Here is a 19,728-nt window from a genome sequence, read left to right on the forward strand (position 1 = left end):
GGTGGGAGACCTGAGATCCTTTCCAGATGGAAATACTGTTGGAGCTTATGATGCTACATTTTAGTCTGTTCTGTACTTTTCATTATTACCGTCATTTTCTATGTATGCTCTTCTTTGTTATGCTACATTTGTTATACCTATTTATCAATTTATATACAAGGTTGTGCATTTTGATGAATCTCTAATATGTACTGGATCTATTACCTGGGACTCCTTCAAAAGACAAGGATCTTAATTCTCCTAATAGCTAATTCCCTAGTTATAAATCTACTTACTTTGATGCTGTTAAATGTGCTGATGGTTTGAAGATTATCTTTTCTGTCAACTCACGTTAGTAAATAATTAATTTTGAGATGGAATAGTGCTGCTTGAAGGCAGGAGTAGAAAAATAGTTTCTCTTCTGAAGCCTTCTGTCTGATTTCAGAATGTATTTAAGAGAACTTGAAGAAATTCTGGGGTTTTTTTCCCCCCAAATCTGAACTCTGCAGATAGGATAATTCTTTTCCTCTTGAAATGAGCAAGGAATTTTTAATGGAAAAACTACTTTTGTTGGTAAACCCCAGGTAGTGATTAACAGCATACATACAGACCTAGGACATCCTAATTTTGGTTTAATGAGAACTCTGGCCTGCCAAATCTCTTGCAGTACACATCCCCTTGTAACTCACAGCCCACTTCTCTCCTCTCATATTAATCCCAGGATAACACTGAACTGCCAGTGAGTTACAGCCCTCAAATGTTGACGTTCCTTGAAAAAGTAACTGGGCATAACATCAGTGATGAACTTACTGTAACTAACCAGATGTAACCAAGGTGTGTTTAAAGAGACTCTTTTAATCACACCTCATGGTCAACATTGATGTTTTCCTAGTACCTAATATAGGCTAGATGAAAAGAGTTTTGGTGCTTTCAGGGTAGTGACAGAAACAGCTGTGCCTTGTACTAACATCTGTAGTTAGGAAAATATTTGCTAAAAACAGACTGTAATTTTTAATACATTTTAGTATTACTGTAAGGCACTAAGCTAAGCTCTCTGCAAACCATAGTCTTTCCTCTTGTCCTTGGACTGTTGAACACAAGCAGTGGTGACACAAGCTGTTCTACAAGCTTATCATCATATTTCAGCTTTATTTTGGGGACTCCACATCCCATCACTCAGGATGGAAGCTCAGGCTCTCATTTAGTCATTTGCTGAATGTCTAAAGTTGTTGTGATCGTCATAAATGATGTAGATCCTGCAGTATGCAGTGAAACTGGTAACTTGGCAAATTAATTTGCATCAGACGGTAAACAACTGTCTGATGGTTATGGCATTCAGCTACTACTGACCTGTATTGGATGCAAACCAGTGACCTAAAGGTGAAACATTTCTTCTACAGCCAGTCAGTTTCTTGACTTAGGCCAAACTAACAGTAAGACCTGTACTTCACTCCATGAAGACCTGTGCTTCACTCAGCCGAAGACTGAGTCAGAAATTCTAAGTAACTACAATCTGCAGTTGATAGACCACAGTTTTTTGAGCTTTAAGCACTTGGGCACAAAAAGCTTGGAGAAGTTGCAGCTATAAGGTAGCAGATAAACCTGATTTTCTGACCATCCCTTACTAACAGTTTCCACCAGCAGGTTCTCTGTGGTTCTAGGCTTAAGTCCCTGTGTGTGTGTGTGTGTGCATGGGTGTGTTTATAGCAAGCAATCTTGATACTTACATTAGTTTGAGTTATTTCCTTGTTAGTGAAGAAGGAATGTGTGTGTAAGCAAAGGCTGTGGCTCCCTGTCCAGACTGTTCTCCCAGAAGGCTTACTGATAGGGTAATCCAGTATCTGTGAATTCAGTCAGTGATGGTGCTGGGGAACCTACTTCTGGCCACTGGATAAATCTTGGAGGAGACAGGTCGCTGATAAGGAAGCATCATTCTGTTTATACTTTCATGCTTGTGCAACAAATGTTGCAAAATGAAACAAATAAAAGATAATGTAGCATAGTTCTTGAAGTTTGGCCTTTGGCCCTTGGGCTTTACAGATAAATAGCTGATGGACCATGTGGGAAGAGTGTAGGTCCATGTGTTACACTCCTCTTGCCTGTTTTCATTTCAAGATACAATCTGTTGCCCTAAAATTAAAGTTTCAACCTCTACTGAAGACTACTGTAAATGCATATGACTGAAGCTGGTTAATAAAATGAGTGTCCATGCTCCCCAAAATGTCCAAATTATTTGAAGCAACAGTGTATATAAGAATGCTGCAATGCTAGAATGAAGGGACACTTTCCTTCTAAATACCAGCAGCAACTAGTGACTATTTTGAAGATTAATTTTCAGTTGTGAATTTAATTTTGTGGAATGGTGCCAGATCCATTCCATCAATGTGATGGTTTGCCAGGAAATTTCCGAGATGGACAATGGGACAGAAGGCTTTTCCCTTTTTGACTCACAGCATACTTGCACACAACTTTTATAGGACATGTTCATGATTTAATGGGTTATTCAGTTTCTATCCTTGTCTGGTTTTTAGCTCCTTTTTCAAGATTAGCCATCATTCTGTGTAGTTCTACTGTAGCCAAGTAAAGGCAATGTAAATCAGGGCAAGAATGCAAGTTTGTGCATACAGCATAAGAAACAGCCTTAAACCATGATCCAGAGATTATCCCAGGGTGGGAAAGTAGTTGAAACTTCCTCAGCAGAAGCTGTCTTTCTAATCAGCTTTGGCCAAGAGCCCCTTGATGGGACCATGATATGCTTTAACAGGATTTCCAAATAGAAAGGAGGAATGCTGCTTGTTTCTGTACCCAGGATTGGTAGAATTCTGCTGGAATTTTTGCTTAATTTTAATTCTCAGAATTTAGGCAGGGTATGGAGATACTGTGGGAGACCACAAAAACCAGTCCATGTTAATTAAAATTAATTAGAAGCCTTTTCCGTAAAAGGCTTTAGCAGCCTGGTCACAATGGGAGACTGCAGTGATACTTATGTTTGGACTTGTTATTTGGCAGTTCAGTCTTCTTGCTTGGGTGGGCAAATGTGTATGAGTGTGCAGTGAACAAGTGGTAAAATTTCAGCCTTAGAAAGACAGAGCTTCCTAACAGTGTGGGTGACAACTTTGGAGCAGCTCACCTGTGAAGCTGATGTGGAAGTTATTGATCTATTTAAGACCACGTGGAACATCTGTATAGAAAGAGTCCTCAACCCATCTTCTTGAGGTTTAGACTAGGGTAGGTGCTCACAGGTAACTGCTGACTCCATGTGCAGCCATGAAAGGGGAAGGGAAAATGAGACTGGAAAATGAAAGACCAGCTGAATGCAGTCTATTTGGTATGTTTTATAGATGAAGGCCTAAGATTATTTTGCAGTGTAATCATTCAGTTTCTGAACAGTCTTGTCAGAACCTGGCAAAGAAATGCATCTGTGGAAGAAATGAAGATCTGAAATCATCCTAAGGCATGTAGTAAAGTGCATACTTATAACTCTGCACTTCACTAACAATATTTATATGTTTTTCTAGAAGTTTTTAGAGAATATTGAAAATATTCTATAGAAAATTGAAAGAAGTAAGGAGTAACTTACTCCTTCGCACTGATAGCACGTGTGTATTTGGTTAGTTTCTGCATGCAGTGACATGTGAGCTTGGTGAGGTGCACAAACCAAGTGTTCTTTTGAAACATGCCTTCATGGAACTTCGGGGTTTCTGAGAAAGGATGGATGGGTGCAAATTACAGTTTATGAATATATAAAGTAGAACTTTTTAATAAAAAGTTGTTGTGGAAGAGCTTACCTTCCTTTTTTACTGCCTCTCCAGGCAGAAGTTTTCACAGCGTCTTGATGGATGCAGCTTTTCCGGGCCACATGCTGCTCAGTCCTTTGCATTTGTAGTGGAGATCAAAAGCACAGAAAAGTTCCTTTGAGCTGTGGCCAGTAATATTTACAAAACAAACAATCATTCACTGAGAGGCTGGATGGCTCAGGAAGCTCTCTATGTTTGCCAGTGTGCTGGATGCAGAGGGCCCAGATGAAAACCACAGGTCAGATTTGCAAGATGTGTGGTAAGGTTTGACTGCTGCCCTGTTTTAAGGGGAATATTCAAGTGATTGATTGCTGTCACTGTCATTATAAAAGTTGTTCATTTGTGATCTATAAGCATTAAAAGTACGTCCAAAATAATACCTGCCTCTTTAGAAATACCACTTTAGAAACCAAGTGGGATTTCTAAATTGTACTGAGGCCATCAATTACTTCCACAGCTATAAGTGAGTTTACCTTTGCTAGCTGGTTCTGTAGAGTTTTCTCTATAGGCAGATGTAGATTAGTGCTGTGAAAAGTGATGACCCAGTGCAGAAACGGGTCCCGATGAGATTAGCTGCTTATATAAAGTAGGATTTTATTCTTTTCTATCACATTATGTATCACAGAACTATGTTAAATTATGTCAGGAGATATTTTGTGAATAGTGAGCATGGCCCAGCATCCCTCATCAGTCTCAAGAACCTGATCACTTATAGGAGCAGGAGGACAAAGAATGCATAGTCTGGGCTTCCTTATAGAAGACTCAAGATTTTTTTCTTTGCAGAAATTGTTGTCACTGTAAATATCTTAACAATAAAAGTAGTGTTGATGAAAACAGCTGTTGTAGCCATGGCTCTTGAAATATTTACCGATGTGTGAGTCCCCGTGCCCTAGTATGGTCAGCTGGAAGCCAAGAAACACCAACCCTGGGCTGGCAGCCTGGAAGTTGATATTCAGGGGGGAAAAAAAAAATTAGTTTTTAACATAGCAAAGTAATATCCAGCTACTTCACTATGTTAGTGGCAGAGGATAGTTTGAAGATATGTTGATGCCAGGAATGGTGGTTTATAAAAATGCCTATGTAGGTCAAGTTCTCTCAGTGGGCCACAGAGTAAACTACACTGTAAACTAGTAAAGAAGTGGAAGCAACTTGAGCAGTATGTACTCAAAAGACTGTAGGTTCCCTGCTTAAGGTTGAGAGCATTAGGTCTAGGTGAAGGCCTTCTAGTCAAAGAACACAGCCCAAATGCTCAAACTTCTCTCAGAACAGGTAAACTCTGGTTTATACCTATAGATGTGTCGTGATGCATTTCACAAATTGGCCTATTCTTTGAAGTCTCAATTTAAGACTTGGTTCTGGTTGTTTGAAAGTAGAACATTAGGTTGGTTTCTGGATGAAGACATTTGATGGAATTTGGAGGTATCTGATAGAAATCTGTGTGTTCTCCCATATTATGTCAAGCTAGGACAAGGAATGTTTTTACCATGGAACCATTGAAAGTAAGAGGAATGAGCCTTGAATCCTGGTTTGTTAGCTGAAGTACTCAGGATCTCACTTGGCAATCCATGGCTCATAAAAACTTTAACTAAGACTATTTACAGAAGTGAAAATTTCCAGTAAAGCCCTGAAGTCCATAAATTAAAAGATGGTAAGGATAAACCACAGGAGAGACCCTCTGGATTTGTCTTTCCTTTGGGTGACCAAATTTCATGTGTTTAGAATAATGAGATGATGCCTAATGGAAGGTACTGAAAGGGACTGGAAATTTTTGGAGCTGCTTCATCCAATTTACTGAGAAAGCACAACTTAGTCCTTATGGTCTCTGCACAAGTGTTTATACATTCTGACTTGGGTAAGACCTGCTTTCAGCTTGAGTATGTTTTTTTACTTGCTGCATCAAAATTAAATACCAGCTACAATATTGTAACCTTTAAAATGTTCTGTGAATGAAGATTTTGGGCAGGCAAGTTTATTATTTATTAAGCCTTATGGTACTGTGGGTTGTTCTTTTTTCCCCAATAAGTACTTCATACTTATACTTTATACTCCAGATCAAGCCTACTCAGCAGGAGGAACTGAAGGATGACAAATGAGAAGAGATGAAGGCGTTCTCCTCTGTCCACTCAGGAGGAACTGGGTAGTTCTTTCTCAGCACTTCTTTCCCAACATACCCAAGCCCTGCTATGTTTGGAAATGGGATTTAGATTAAAAGTGACCTTGCTTTGTGATTTTTGTGCATTCAGAAAGAAGTTATCTGTCTTGAAAATGGCATGTTCTTGCTACATCTGGCAAGAAAGGAGAGTCAGCAAACGGAGGCTGTCGCTTGTGTCTTACTGTGAATTAACATCTCATTTTTCGATTGGCTTCCTGTTTTCTGTCAGAACTTTTGCATAACCTCACTTCCTCAGAAATAACTGTCTCTCCTGAGTATCTCATGGTGAAGTGGTGGTTTCAACTTCCTTTTGACTGAGTTCCAGCTTAAAGGATAATGGACCTTTCTGTTCTATTTGGTTGCTGCACTCCACGCTCACCTTCACAATTGTTACTGAAATTGCTGAATTATTTCCCAATGCATGCAGTGGTCTCCTCCATGTCTGTAAAGATACTTTAAAATGCTCAATTACTAGCTTGACTGGGTTACAGGTTGCAATGCAAGTCCAGTTCTATTATTATTATTTCACCTTTGTTTATACCTGGTCTTGCTGTAAACAATTCCATATAGAAATTAATCATCATCTTTGATCTGAAGGATCTTTTCAGGAAGTCAAGAAGGTGAAGTTGCAGAGGATAAAGCTGTGCAGAATGATATATTAACATACTTTCAGAGAAAATGCTTAGTAGAGATAGTTTCTCCAAATATGATTTTTTTTTGTTGTTCTGGGGCTGTTGAAGAATGAAAAAAAAATTGGAAATTTATTCAGTAAAATTAAAGGAAACTCTCAGCTTACATTTGTAAAGCCCTTTTATTTTGCTGCTTTGGCTGATCTAAAAACATTTTAAATTCCATTTCCATACTTACTCAACTTAGGCTTCTTCAAAAGACAGGAGTATCAAATTCTAATGTGTAGTTTCCTGTCAGAATATATATTCTTCAGGAGATGAGTGTCTGAACCAGCTGTGACTTTCACATTCCACCAACCTCTCCTAAATAAACACAAAGCTAGTTTAGTATATAATAGAAGAGATAGATATCTATGTGCCTGTGCATGTGTGTATACATGTAGATAGATTCATTGATAACCACACAGAAGTCTGCAAAAGAAGTCTTTTCCAATTGATCTGTTGGGGCAATTTGGATGAATGATCATTCCTTTTATGGTTTTTCTTTTTGGAGTTGTTATGATTATCAAATCTTTTTCCATCTACTAGTGAAATACTTTACTTTGGGAAATTGCAGAGCAGTCTGTGGTCAACCACTCATTGATTTAAAACAACAACAACAAAACACCCAACTAAACCACAAAAACCCCCAAAATGGCCTTTAGAGCCAAAAGCTAAGCACCAGTATCTTCAGGTGCATTTGTCCAAGATAGAAGCTGAAGATGGAGACACTAGTCATAATTCTGAGAGAATATGTGTCAAAAAATTTGCATATATAAGTGTTGTCAATTAGAAAATTTCAGGCATTATCAGTTCTTTAGCTGAACACATCATACACTTCATGTCTTGCCTCTTGTGATATTTGCAATTCTAGCATTAAACACATATAACTTTCTGTTGAGATCATAAAAAAACTTCCTAGGCCCCGGTTCTCAAAAAAAAAAAAAAGAAAGATAACTTTGAAATTTGTTTCTATGGATTAAATGTCAGGAACAGTGTCCTCCTAGAGCACAACACAGTAAAAGATGAAGGTTGTGGTTGTGGTAAATTATATGTGGTAAATGTTGCTGAAGGAGTGACTTGTGTACCCTAAGGAATATGAGGAGAGCAGATAATTTCCCTTATTGTATGAAGCCTTCTCTTTAAAAAAGAAACAATATTAAATGACAAGCCAATCAAAAGAAACCTTCTAAAGGAACATTCTGACATGCTTAGGTCTGTTTTTACTACCCTATGCAGTATCAGGACTAATGACAAAGCTAGAATTACATCAGCACAAAAGTGTTCAGCTAAGAGAGGTAAAAAGCTGCATCCCATACAAACTTTTGTCACTAACAAAATTAGTCCATTGTACATGCAGGGGGCTATTTTGCTCTCTTGGATTGTAAACGTTGGTAATAATAACTCTGCTGCCACTTTACAGTGTGTAAATCTTTCATACAAATGCTGGCTTGTATAAACACCCCTCTGTTCTGCCCAGATTTGCCATTTTCATCCTTTTTTTTTCCCTCTGCTTTTTGTTTAAATTTCCTTAAATCCTTAAATTTGTTTATTGTAGGGACTATTTAAATACAGATTTTTTTCCTAATTAAACACAATTGTCTGAAACCACAGATCTCAGATGACTGAAAGAAATTTTGTTTTCTATGATTGTAACAGATTCAGTGTGTCCAATCACAAAAAACACCATATCACATTATCTTCAAATAGATAATGAGTGCATTCTTTTAGGGTTCACTGTTTCAGCACTGGATGTTAGCAATGTTTAAAAACAGTGCCTTGAAAAAAAGACAAATGAACAGAAGAACTAACCTTTAGGGATCTAAACTTCACTTTTGAATAAGTCAATACCAGTGCAAAATGACTGGAAGTTTTCTGTTGCATCTAAATCTTGTGTTTTTATGAGAGGTGATGAGGTCAAACCTTCAAATAGTAATGGTTAGCATATAATGTCTTCATAGGTATTTTTGTCAGAGGATTAAGTCAGAGGGAAAAACATTATGTTCATAAATACATTTTTTTCTAGCATTAGCATTGGATTTCTCTCTGCAAAGCACATTTCTTTCTAACTCTGCTTGGCATCTTATCAAATACAAAATCAAGGTTTACATTAATCCTGAGAAAGAAAAAAACCCTGAAGAATCTTCGATACTGGAGTTATTACACAGCTCTTATTTTTTCCTCATGGTTTAAGAATTTCAATATAGCTAATAATTAGTGAAAATTCTAGAGGCCACCTTCTGAAAACGTAAAGAATAATTTAAAATGTTCACAGGCAGATGCTGATAATGATTCTGGTTCTTCTTAAGATTTACTCATTATAACAACTGTAGATTCTCTATTCCAGCCAGAGTTGTTGTGTGAGGGGGGAAATGAGACAAAGCTCAGTAAGGTCTCAAAAAGTTAAAAAGTGATTTCTTTAATAGACATGATCTTCTGAGCACAAAGGGCAGAAAAGTCAGCAGAAAAGAATATATGTATTGTGAACTGGAAAGAAATGGGTGTCTTTGAAATTTAATCCCTTGCTTTGCCCTAAATCTAACTGAAGCTTTTAGCTTCCACCACATGTTTACGTTGGAAATCTCTCTTTGTGCATATAGAGTTTGTTCTCTTATGAAATTACATCTCAAGGGAAGGATAATTTAAAGCCATTTCCATTTGTTATGTCTATGCTGAACTAGGCTATTAGGGGCTGTTAATGCTGGATAAAATCAAAACCTACAAGTGCCTTCATCTGTGGATTACAGAATCTCTCCAACAAATTGCATACTGATACTCCATAGAATAAGGAACTACAGGCAGTTCCATGTTGGAGCCCGTCACTGGCACAATTTTATAATGTAGCCAATATCAGTGTTGTGCTGATGATCAATAATGTGCAGATGTGCCTCTGACTTCACTTTATGGAGGCTGTTTTTAAAGTTCAAGTGTGATGATAGCCGATGTAAGTTTAGTTTTCTAGTTTAGGAGCTCTTGCTGGACAGCCTTGGAGAAAACATGGGTTGTGGGTTTTGTAATTCTAGACCTAGTATCAAGTTATTTTGCATAATTACAGCTTCAAGCCCTAAGCAGAGGACAAGTTGTGCACTGTTCTTGAGCAGTAGCCACAGATAGCACTGAAAGCTGGAAGCTCATCACTAAGCTGAAGTTTTGCTTTCTTCTATGCTTGGGCAAGACAACGATCATGTAACAGTAAAACGTTGGCTTATTTTAGCCATGAATTACAATTTTTTCATCACTTCAGACCATAATTTAATGAGTTTTATGTCTGGGAGCCAAGAATCAGTGAATTCATTGTTCATCTTTACCTGATCCTTCTTATCTCTCTGACCAACAGTTTTAGCTTATTATAAATAATCAGTGCTTGAATAATTATGGAAGTTTTATGAGTTTAAGGTTCTTCAATTTTAACTTTCCCCAAATAGAGGCCAGAAGTTTCTTGACTCATTCAGAGAGATTACTTGTGAGTAGAGCATGTAAAATCTGGTCCTGTATTCTGTAGGTGAAGTGCGGTATGGAAGGAGAGGGTTATACACATGAAGGGTTTCATGTGCATGACAAGCTTTTTTGTCAGAATGATGGGGAAAAAGAAGTCTACCAGTTTCCAATCAGTGCTGAGTCGGTGATTACCACTGATAATGGGGAACTGGTTTTTACCTGACAGATATGGCTATTCTTTACTAAATGCTTTTTTTTACTACACGTTTGGGTTTGCTGTGGCGTTCTCTTTCACCTTGGAGAACTCTGGGTGGTCACATATGTCTCTGTCAGAACAAGGAGAATACTAGTCTGGAACTGTGGTCATGAGTCTCAGTTTCCTCAGCTGCTCAGTGGGAAAAAGCACTTGCACAGTGCAGGTATTATCTCGGCCTTTGTCATGAGGCAGAAACTATTCATTAAGATAACTGCAAATCCTCCAAAGACCTCTGCTTCATATTAATTCTGTGGTTTAATCCTTCTGATTTTGAGTATATCCTTTCAATAACATTCAAAGGAGGGATAACTTTATGATTATCTCAGCTATGCTTGTGTTTCTTCTTTGTAGATGTTGGTTAATGACATTGACCAAAATTCTTGACTTGCATCTTTGTAATTTTGAAAGGATAACTGACATTTGAAGGCAAACTGTTTCTGTGTTGTTTTATTAATTTTATTTTGGTTAATTTATTTTACTTTTATAGTTACAGTGTGATTAAATATACTTCTTGTTGCTTGGATTTCTTAATTTTTTTGAAGGGGAAGGCAATTTGGACAGTAAAGTTCAGTGTTGAATGTTCTGGGACCTGGTTAGGAGGCATTGTCATGCATTCCTCATTCTACATCAATAACAATTGCAACATTCACTTCAACAGAGGTGGGATTATTTTAATTATTTAAGTTGTATATTGCATCTTTTTGAGTTGGATTACACAAAATATAGACATCAGTATCACTGTGATGTTTTCCTGTAAGAGAAATTTGAAAAATTCATGGAAGGCAGGTTTTTAAAATTAAATAAAAGTTGCACATAAAGTTCAGCTGGAATATTTTATCCAGTTGTTTTACTCATTGCTGCTCATTTGTAAGTTTTGAAAATAATTACATATTCAACTCCTGAAAGTGTGTCTATTTAGAAACCAAAATTACAAAGATATAAAGAATGCTCTGTTCTTAGATTCTTTTCTTTATTGTTTTCATTTGCTGGGCTTTTAATCAATCCAATACAAATAGTGTGGTATGTCTGTATAAACTTACACACTTAGCTTTTGGCATTCCTCCATGTAATAAACTGCATTTGCCTGGGAAGGACAACCTAGATTATGAAACCCAGGGACTGCTTGTTGTATAAGGGTGCTGTGTGCAATTTTGAACTCGTGTTCAAGGCAAAAGACCCAAGAAGTCAATGAAGAGGGAAATTAATCTTCCCTCATGTTCACTTGATAGGATCATCAACTTGAGGTTTTGAGGAGATAGAATAAAAAAGATCTTTTGCTGATAGTGGCCATCAAGATAGAATAAAAAAGATCTTTTGCTGATAGTGGCCATCAGGTTGAAATACTTTTATTCTCTAGAGAGCCAGAACTCATTTGCAACTTCCCCTCATTTAAACTCAAGACACTTCAGTTTCCTGTTTAGTTTGTATCTAAGTGGATTTTCTTTTATATTGTAGATAGTTGTTTGTGTATTTTTTGCTAAGGGTTATTATTTTTTCCTTTAGCTGCTGTCTTGGGAATTGCCTGAACAGTGTTGCTTTATTGTAAAGGATTATGCAGTACCTTGGCTAGGGAATCCCAGAGGAAGCAGATACCATATAAAATGAAAACACAATGTCTCCAGGTTTCCACTTGCTGAGTCTTTTAGCAGTGATCTAGTAACCTTGTGGGGGAACAAAGTTTTAGTGGTTCTTAATATCTGCAGCACAACTTGCAATGACAGAACAGGGAGAATCTCTGTCCTTTTACTACAACAATCATAGGGAATCTTTGAGTCTGGCACACAGCTGCTCCTGGTCATACAGTTTTTTATTTTTCTGTTGTTTGTTGCATTGTTGTCCTGCCTCCATCAGTCTGTAGACCAGTGTGAGTTTGTTTACGTTCCCTTTGTGGCCTTCACTAGTGTTTTGTTTAGCAACGCGCCTGTGAGACTGTCTAAGATTTTTCTGAAGACATAAGTCTTCAAATTCGCCCTGGAATTCTTGGTGGAAGATTTCATTAACTAAACTGCCTCATGTTACCTGTCTTCAAGAGAAAAGGCTGTGCTCCTTGCAAGTCAACTAAAAGCCCTCCAGTGCCTGCTGCTGTATCACTTCTAGTGGGGTTTTCTAGTGTATTAGCTCTTTGAAGGTCTGGCTTTTTCTAGAAGAGAAAAAACTTGGTGGCACAATTCTGTTTTTGTAGATCACATAGCCATTTCTTAGGGAAGCTTTGTGGACAGGAATGGCATAGATTGCACAGTGTTAAGTGTTTCTGTGAAGGAAAGAAGCTGAACTGGTTCAGAGGTTTCTGCTACAAAATACAAGAGGTTAATATGCTGCTAGGCAATGATCAGGAGGAGGAACTACTTGGTAGTTGCTTCTCACTAAGATACACTTTTCTGCCTTTTCAAGTCTAGAGCTGCAGCATTTAAACTCACCTGCTTCTTCAAAGGCTGATGTGCGCAGCAGTGCAAGAAGCATAAATCTTGGCCAGCATACATTCCATTTTGACTCCTTATGGGGCCCACCATTGATACATTGGTGTTTAACTCACTTCTAGGAAAATGAGGAACTGATCTTGTTTTGTGACAAACTAACATTTGCATGTATTGCATATGTACATGCCTTGTAGTTGTGAGGAACAGCTCTGAACAGGCCAGCAGTAGGCAAAGGTTACTACAAAACTAAAGTGAAATATGGAGAGGAGCTCACATGTTCTCTTCAACCTCTAAGCAAGTGCCATCATACAAGTGTTCATACAGCAAAAATGGTTCTATATGTTCATACTGGAAAAATGTAGTCTGTTGCTAGAAAAACAAAATCATTCTCTCTGGATTGCCCAACTTTGTTTTATAGTAGAGTTGAACAAATATTTTGTTATGTGTCTGCATATGCAGTGGGGAAAAAGCTAGACGATGTAGGCACATGAGACAGAACATAATTTGGAGAGAGAAGAATAGAGAAAACTGACTCCCGGGCCATTTTGAGTTTGAAGATTGTTACTGAGCTCAGTATGTTGACCCAGGATGGAGAATGCTGCAAACTATAAATCTGGTTTCCTCAAAAAGCATGCCTCTCAAATCCCCTGCATCCGCTGAGGGCCTCTTCGTAATGTTGTAAAAGATCTGTTTTCCAGAGTGATTTGATTCCCATAGCCATGGGCAAAGGCACCCAAGCAGCTCTTGTTTGATTAAAAAGCTGAATTGTTTGTTGGTAACTGTAAACACAAACAGCTGTTTCCTGGAACACAAAAATGAGAGCCAGATTGGTGCTTCTGCTGTAGGACAGAATTTTAAACAAACTACTAGCTATCTGGGAATATTTTCCTTTGGAAATTAATTGTGATGCATGTTAATAAGTGCTGAATATAATGTGTATGTATTTAGCTCGCCTTCACTCTGCCCTGATTATTTTTGATGCAAGCTGATCCATCAGCTTTTGTTCTTAGAGCAGAACAAAAGTGTCTTAGTTTGTTTTTAGGGGACTTGAAAATACAATTAAAAAGAAAAACCTTACAGAATCAGTCAACGCTGCCTATTTTCCATTTTGTAGTGACTTTATTTGCTTTGAGCTGGGGAAAGAGGAAGACGTTATTGGGGACCTTATGCTGGCCTCACTTCACTTAAAAGATTCTCCTTAGACTGGTTTTGTTGATTTTTATGATCATGTTTTTCTACCTGCAGAGTACATAAGTAGTGTATAACTGTACTCAGGGATGTAGTCTCCTGGGTTTCAATGTTTATATTTAATCTGTTTTAGTGTTCTTTGGCACTAGTTAATCTGATGGTTACGGACTGTCTTTCCATGTCATTGTGCAGCTACTGTGCTTAGCAAATATTATTCCATAGATTGCACAATCATTTTCATTAACTTTGTTTTGTTTAGGTGCTTATTGAAATGACCATCAGCAAGATAAATAGAAAGCATTAGATAATCCCCTATCTGAGACTACTAAAGGCTGTGTTTAATCCTGTTTACTACTTCACTACTTTCTGTTGATTTGATTTTTTTTTTTCTTTCCTTTCATTCTGAATGGATAGTGAAAGCCACTTGTCTAATTGTTGTTTGCCAAGAATAGGGAACAGGAAAAGCAGTATGTAAAGCCCAGTTTTATTGCAGAGGTTTAACTTCCATTTCTCAGCTGATAGCTCATACCTCTTTACTGTGTTTAGGTTCTTAACTCTCAGACGCAGTCCATATATGTAGTGACACTTATGCATTTATTGTATATTGACATTGCTTTCAATGCACACAAGTCTTTTCAGAAGTATTCTGAAGTTACAGGACTAGGCATCTGGAGACCTGGCTTCTGTATGGCTTTACCATCAACTTCCTGAAGGACTTAAGCAAAGTTTGAAAGTGAGGCTTTTTTACACAATTACATTGTACAGTGCATAATCCTGTTCTGGGGAATAACAAATGTCAGTATAAATCTGTGCTGCTTTGTGGATTCTGCTCTCCCCTGATGGATTGTGAGCTAGGGCTGTTGAGGACTCTTCCAGCTTTTCGCTTTCCTTGTTACATGATTCTGTGTCCTGGATACATTTTACTACTTTTAATTCAAGTTTTGTTGGTTTGAATGTGTTTAGCTGTTGACCTGCTAAAAGGGCAGCACTTCTCTCCCATCTCTATTTTTCCTTCTGCAGTGTAACCTGTGGGTTATAACTACCCCAAAGCTGTCTTTCTGCTGATTCTCCTTTTATGTGCACTGTGGATAATGCAGCTTTTCTAAAGAGACCACAAGACTTGATTCATTGATGTTGTAAGAACTGTCCAAATCTTGTGACAGAAGCGGAAAATTTTGTTGACATTGGAAAGAGAGGTGGCTAGAGCTGTAGTCCGGGTTCCAGCTGTAGGGGTATTTCTGTTAACTAAAAAGGGATTCAGAACCTTATACAGAGTTTTTTTATGAATTTAAAATAATTAAGAACAGTTTTGTTTAGCCCTGGGTATTTCCTGAATGCCTTTGCAAGTCAGACAGTGTAGTGCTGGGTTTAAAAGTCTGTCTTCAACTTGAGTTGTATTAAACAAAATAACCAAAGAGAATTTTTCATGGAAAAGTACATTAACGTTTTTTTAAAGTAGGTTACAGTTAGTGTTGCTGTTAGTAAAGCAGCTGTATACTTTTTAATTACAAATATCATGTATTTTAGAGTTGTTTATGAAAGAAACCCCTTGCGTATACAGTTTTCTCCATGCACTGCCCAAGTATATGAGCATCTCCTAAACCTTTAAGTACAAAAATAAGGTTAGTGATAACACTCTTTTCTTCTTCAGCTTGTAAAGAAGATGGTTATTTCAAGGGTGATTTACTGCAGGAACTTTCTGGTGTTGTGCTTAGAAGTTTTTAAGAAATTCAGTGAAAGCTAAGTTGAATGTTGTCTATAGTTCTGAACAGAGTTATATCCATGCTATTCTCTCTTTCTCCAAGAGAGAGGTTCCTCCATGGTGCAGCCAGGAACATCCTCTAGCTCTGGCAGCCTGGTCTGAATTTTGGCTCTGCAAAGCAATGATTGCTCCCGTAGGGTTGACTGATTTCCAAATATCAAGGTAGTAAGCTTGAATCAGATGCTGAGTGGAAAACTGAGTTAGGAGAAATTTAGATTCCTGGACCAATGGACTTCCCAAAGGTGCTGGACTTCACATCTTGGTAGAATTTAGCCTGATCAAAAATAATAGTCTTGTTCTTAAGAAGAGAGTTGAATATAATAGAGGACAGTGTTCTGTTTAGGTGTAAAAGACTAAAGATCAAATGACTGGAAGGAAGGCTATGAGGAGCAAGCAAAAAAAGAAGAGACCAGAAAGAATAAATGGGTGTGTTTTGTATTCAGAGTAGCATGGGGAATGCGTGTGCTTGCATACTGTATAACTCACCTTTGCATCTCCCAGCATCTCTCATAACCAAAAACTCAGTAGAGGACATGGGATAAGCATTGGCTGTAGATACTTGTCTTCTACACCAATCTCTTCTGTCCCTTCTTCCCTGTGCTCCATTTATTTGTTTCTCTTTTGTTTGTTCCTGTCTACTCTTTTTCCAAGTGAGGCAGGATTTTTTTTTTCCTTATTAATGGTATGAAAAAGCACAAATGAAAAGCAGAAGGTCTGAAGCATACCTTCAACCATTAAGCTTGAGTAACCAGCCAGGCAGCCAGATGGAAAACCCCTTGTGCTGGTAGGGAAGGGTGTCTTGCATTTTATTGCTGACTGGGCTGCAGCAGGAGCTGCGTGGAGGCATGTGAAACACCTCCATGCTGTGCACTGGGATGATATGGTGGGGTTGTTGTTGGAAGACTGGAGAGTGAGGATGCTGGCCCTCCCATGGAACCCCCTCCCTCTCCCCCTTCCTTTTCTTTTGCAGTTGCACACAGCGCTGTGGCTCGGAGGTCATTTGTTTCCCACAGCTTCACAGACCGCTGTAGCAGAAAGGGAGACAATGGTCCCTTACAAGGGATGATGTGAGGCCTTCTTTCATCTCTAATAAGCCCCTGGTTTGCACTGTGAGGCCTGTTGTGTGTTTGTGTGTGTGCACAGTTGCAGTGTGAACTACTCTGCAGCTTCCACTGATATAAAGAAACCAGGTTTTTTGTTTTGTTTTTCGAATGGACAACTCTTGGCATGTTACATCCTGAGGTGGGTTTTCTGTTCAGTGCAAGCACATCAGGAGACATCCCTTCTTCTTTTCACATAGCTTTTAAAATCTAGGGCCCATCTGGTGAACATTGGTTGTCAGAAAGACCAAACTCAGAAAGCAAGGAAAGGAGGGGCAGCTGTCTTTAGCTGTCCTGTGCTGAACACAAGCTCTGCCTGTTGCTGTGCTTGGGCATGGCTGCTGACTGAGCGTGTCACAAGAGCCCTGTGAGAACAACCACTCTGGCAAAGCAATGGACATCAGAGGATCTGAAAGCAGAGGGGCAATTTGAGACCTTTTTCTTCTCTATTATCCTACTATAATGAGTAGAAAAGAAAAGGGAACAAACAATATGATGAAATTTTAAGGAGCAGGAGTTTGGAGCAGTGATTCTTCTAGTGTGATACCATTTTTACCGTATCTTCTGCCTGATCCTTTAAAATCACACTCCTCAGTCTGGAGAACTTTCCTGCTACATGAAATAGGAATTTTTTAGCTGCCTTCTGTGCAGCAAAAAGTTTGTGCTCCAGTGGTTGTCCCTTGTCTAAGCCTTGTGTTCTTGGACTAGGAAGGTAGGTTCATGCTGGTCATGAAGGTCCTACTCTCTATCCCTTTGCTTAGCCTGGACAGCTTCTTGCTGCAGTTTATTCAGAGGGCTGTCTGTGAGGCCCTGTTCAAATTCAGTGTAGGCTTACCTTAGGAAATGGCTTTGGTAGTCCAGGTCTGCTGAGGCTTTGTGTGTTTCATGTACAGCGCTACTTCAGCCAAGGAAAACAAAGTCCATCTTTTCACTTGTCTGTTTAGCTGTTACAGTTCTTGGCTACTTAACATCATTCAGCCTCATGTTTCCCCCCAGCATCCTTGGATGTTGTAATGGTCCTGGTGTGAACTTCTGCTTAACCTTGAGATCTGGCCTCTCTTTCCTTAGCTTAATCAGGTTATCTGTTTAACATAGCACAGCCTGGGAAAGACATCAAAGTACATCAAGAAACAGTTATGCAAAACTGACAGACTCAGATTTCAGCTATACACTACTGCATGCTTTTCTCCACAGAACAAGTATCTTATACTTACACTGAGTCTGACTCTGAGCAATTTTGAGCAAAGTTTGAGACCAATTTCTCAAAAATGTGAGATGAAGAAACAGTAAGTCAGATGATTCCAGGCAAGGCAACTGGTCTTTTAGAGATTACTTGGCACTTATAAGCTGGACAGCTGAGGGTTCAGTATGCAAACCCCTTTTCTATCAATATCCAGATGAAAATGAACCACTTTTTGGGAACTTTCAAATACATGAGATAGAACAAGTGTAAAAGTGCCTTCAGAACAATTGCTTTTAGTGGCTGATGTTTTGCTGTTTAGTTGATTTTAGTAGCTGATGCATTGCTATGGCAACTGGCAGACACTCCACAGTAATACACAGTTTGGTCTCTAGATACTGGGAATTCTAGGGGAGAATACAGGTTAGACTTCATTGAAAAGTTAGAAATGGACAGTCTTTGGAAAAAGTGTGTCTTCCTGCTATCTCACAAAAATGAGTGTCCATCATTAGTTACTCTCAGACAGGTACAGAACACTGATGGATACATGAAATTAGCATGCAGCATTAAGGACAAATGTGTTTGTATGTGTTCAATTTTGGTAGATGATGTGCAACAGTTGAATGTTTGATCTAGAGAAGATGTGGTATCTTTGAGACAAATAACATTTTTCTGATTTCTTCATACATTCAAATTTTCATCTTCCCTGGACTCACAAGGAAGATGCCACAGTAATGGAATTGTAACTTGTCTAATTTTATCATGATATCTGTAGATATGTCCCTTTCTTCTGCTTAAATGCTGTTGCATAACTCCCTGCAACAGCTATTGTCTTTTGGAATATATCACTTAACCTTTTTGCTTGCCTGAGCAGAAGAACACTAAATGCACTTGTTTTCATATGATGGAAATATTGTATCTTCATTAAGTGATGCTGCCATGGCAAGAATCTAGTTATTTCGCTAGTTTTGAAATGAATCAAACTGTGAATTAATTAAACTGCTTGTGAACACAAAGCACATACCTCTCTAACAGAAGTAAAGAGAAGTGGAAAAAAAGGGCAAGAAACCACAATTATTTTAAATTCGTTACTAGCTGGACTTACAGAGCTCAGCTAATAGGCATTTCAAATTGCGGTGGCTATACTATCTATTTTTCAATGCAAAGACCCAGCAAGTCTTATGCACTCTGTATGCATAAGACAGGTTATTGTTTGCTTCTCAGGTGAAGTGGGGAAAAGTCTTGACACTTGAGGATCTCCTCTGAGTATGAAGAGGTATTTCTGAGAATATGAAGAGGTGTTTAGTGACAGCATTTTCAGTTCATCTCCACAGCCCTGTTAAAGCATGAAAATATCTTAAAGAATTCAGAGCTGATAAAGGAAGACTATAAAAACCTCCACCATGAATTTTACAGAATACAATCAGCACAGTGTAATAAAAAAGTATCAGAAACTTTTTAAAAATTAATGTGGTTCGTGGAGTACAGGAGCAGTACGTGTCTCTGCTCTGTGAAGTTTCAAGGAGCCTTGAAAAGAGAGTCTTGTGGAGTCTTTACCTTTTGGGCTTTTCAGTTGACATGCTAGCATAAGGAAGCCATTAGAGTTGCTTAGAGCTGTCTGTAAGTTATGAAGTCTCACCTGAAAGACCTCGGGACTTTAAGCAGATGAGAGGTAAGAGCTGTGATACCTTGTGGATCAGTACTCGGTTCATTTTTTGCAATACTGTTATTCAATCTGAGTCAAATTTTCACATCTTTAAAATACACTGTTTTAATAGCACTAGAAAGTCT

General features: G+C 38.3%; 1 protein-coding gene across 1 annotated transcript in view; it reads left to right on the forward strand.

Annotated features, from left to right (window-relative positions):
- Nucleotides 1-19,728, forward strand: part of RAD51B (RAD51 paralog B) — a 362,630-nt gene that overhangs the window by 169,652 nt on the left and 173,250 nt on the right. The window contains exon 8 of the mRNA XM_041460006.1: nucleotides 9,386-9,404. Within this exon, the coding sequence (XP_041315940.1) occupies nucleotides 9,386-9,404 (19 nt within the window). The remainder of the gene's footprint in view (nucleotides 1-9,385; nucleotides 9,405-19,728) is intronic.

This window comes from Pyrgilauda ruficollis, unplaced genomic scaffold, assembly GCF_017590135.1.
Source record: "Pyrgilauda ruficollis isolate IOZ18807 unplaced genomic scaffold, ASM1759013v1 scaffold14, whole genome shotgun sequence".
Classification (NCBI taxonomy): domain Eukaryota; kingdom Metazoa; phylum Chordata; class Aves; order Passeriformes; family Passeridae; genus Pyrgilauda; species Pyrgilauda ruficollis.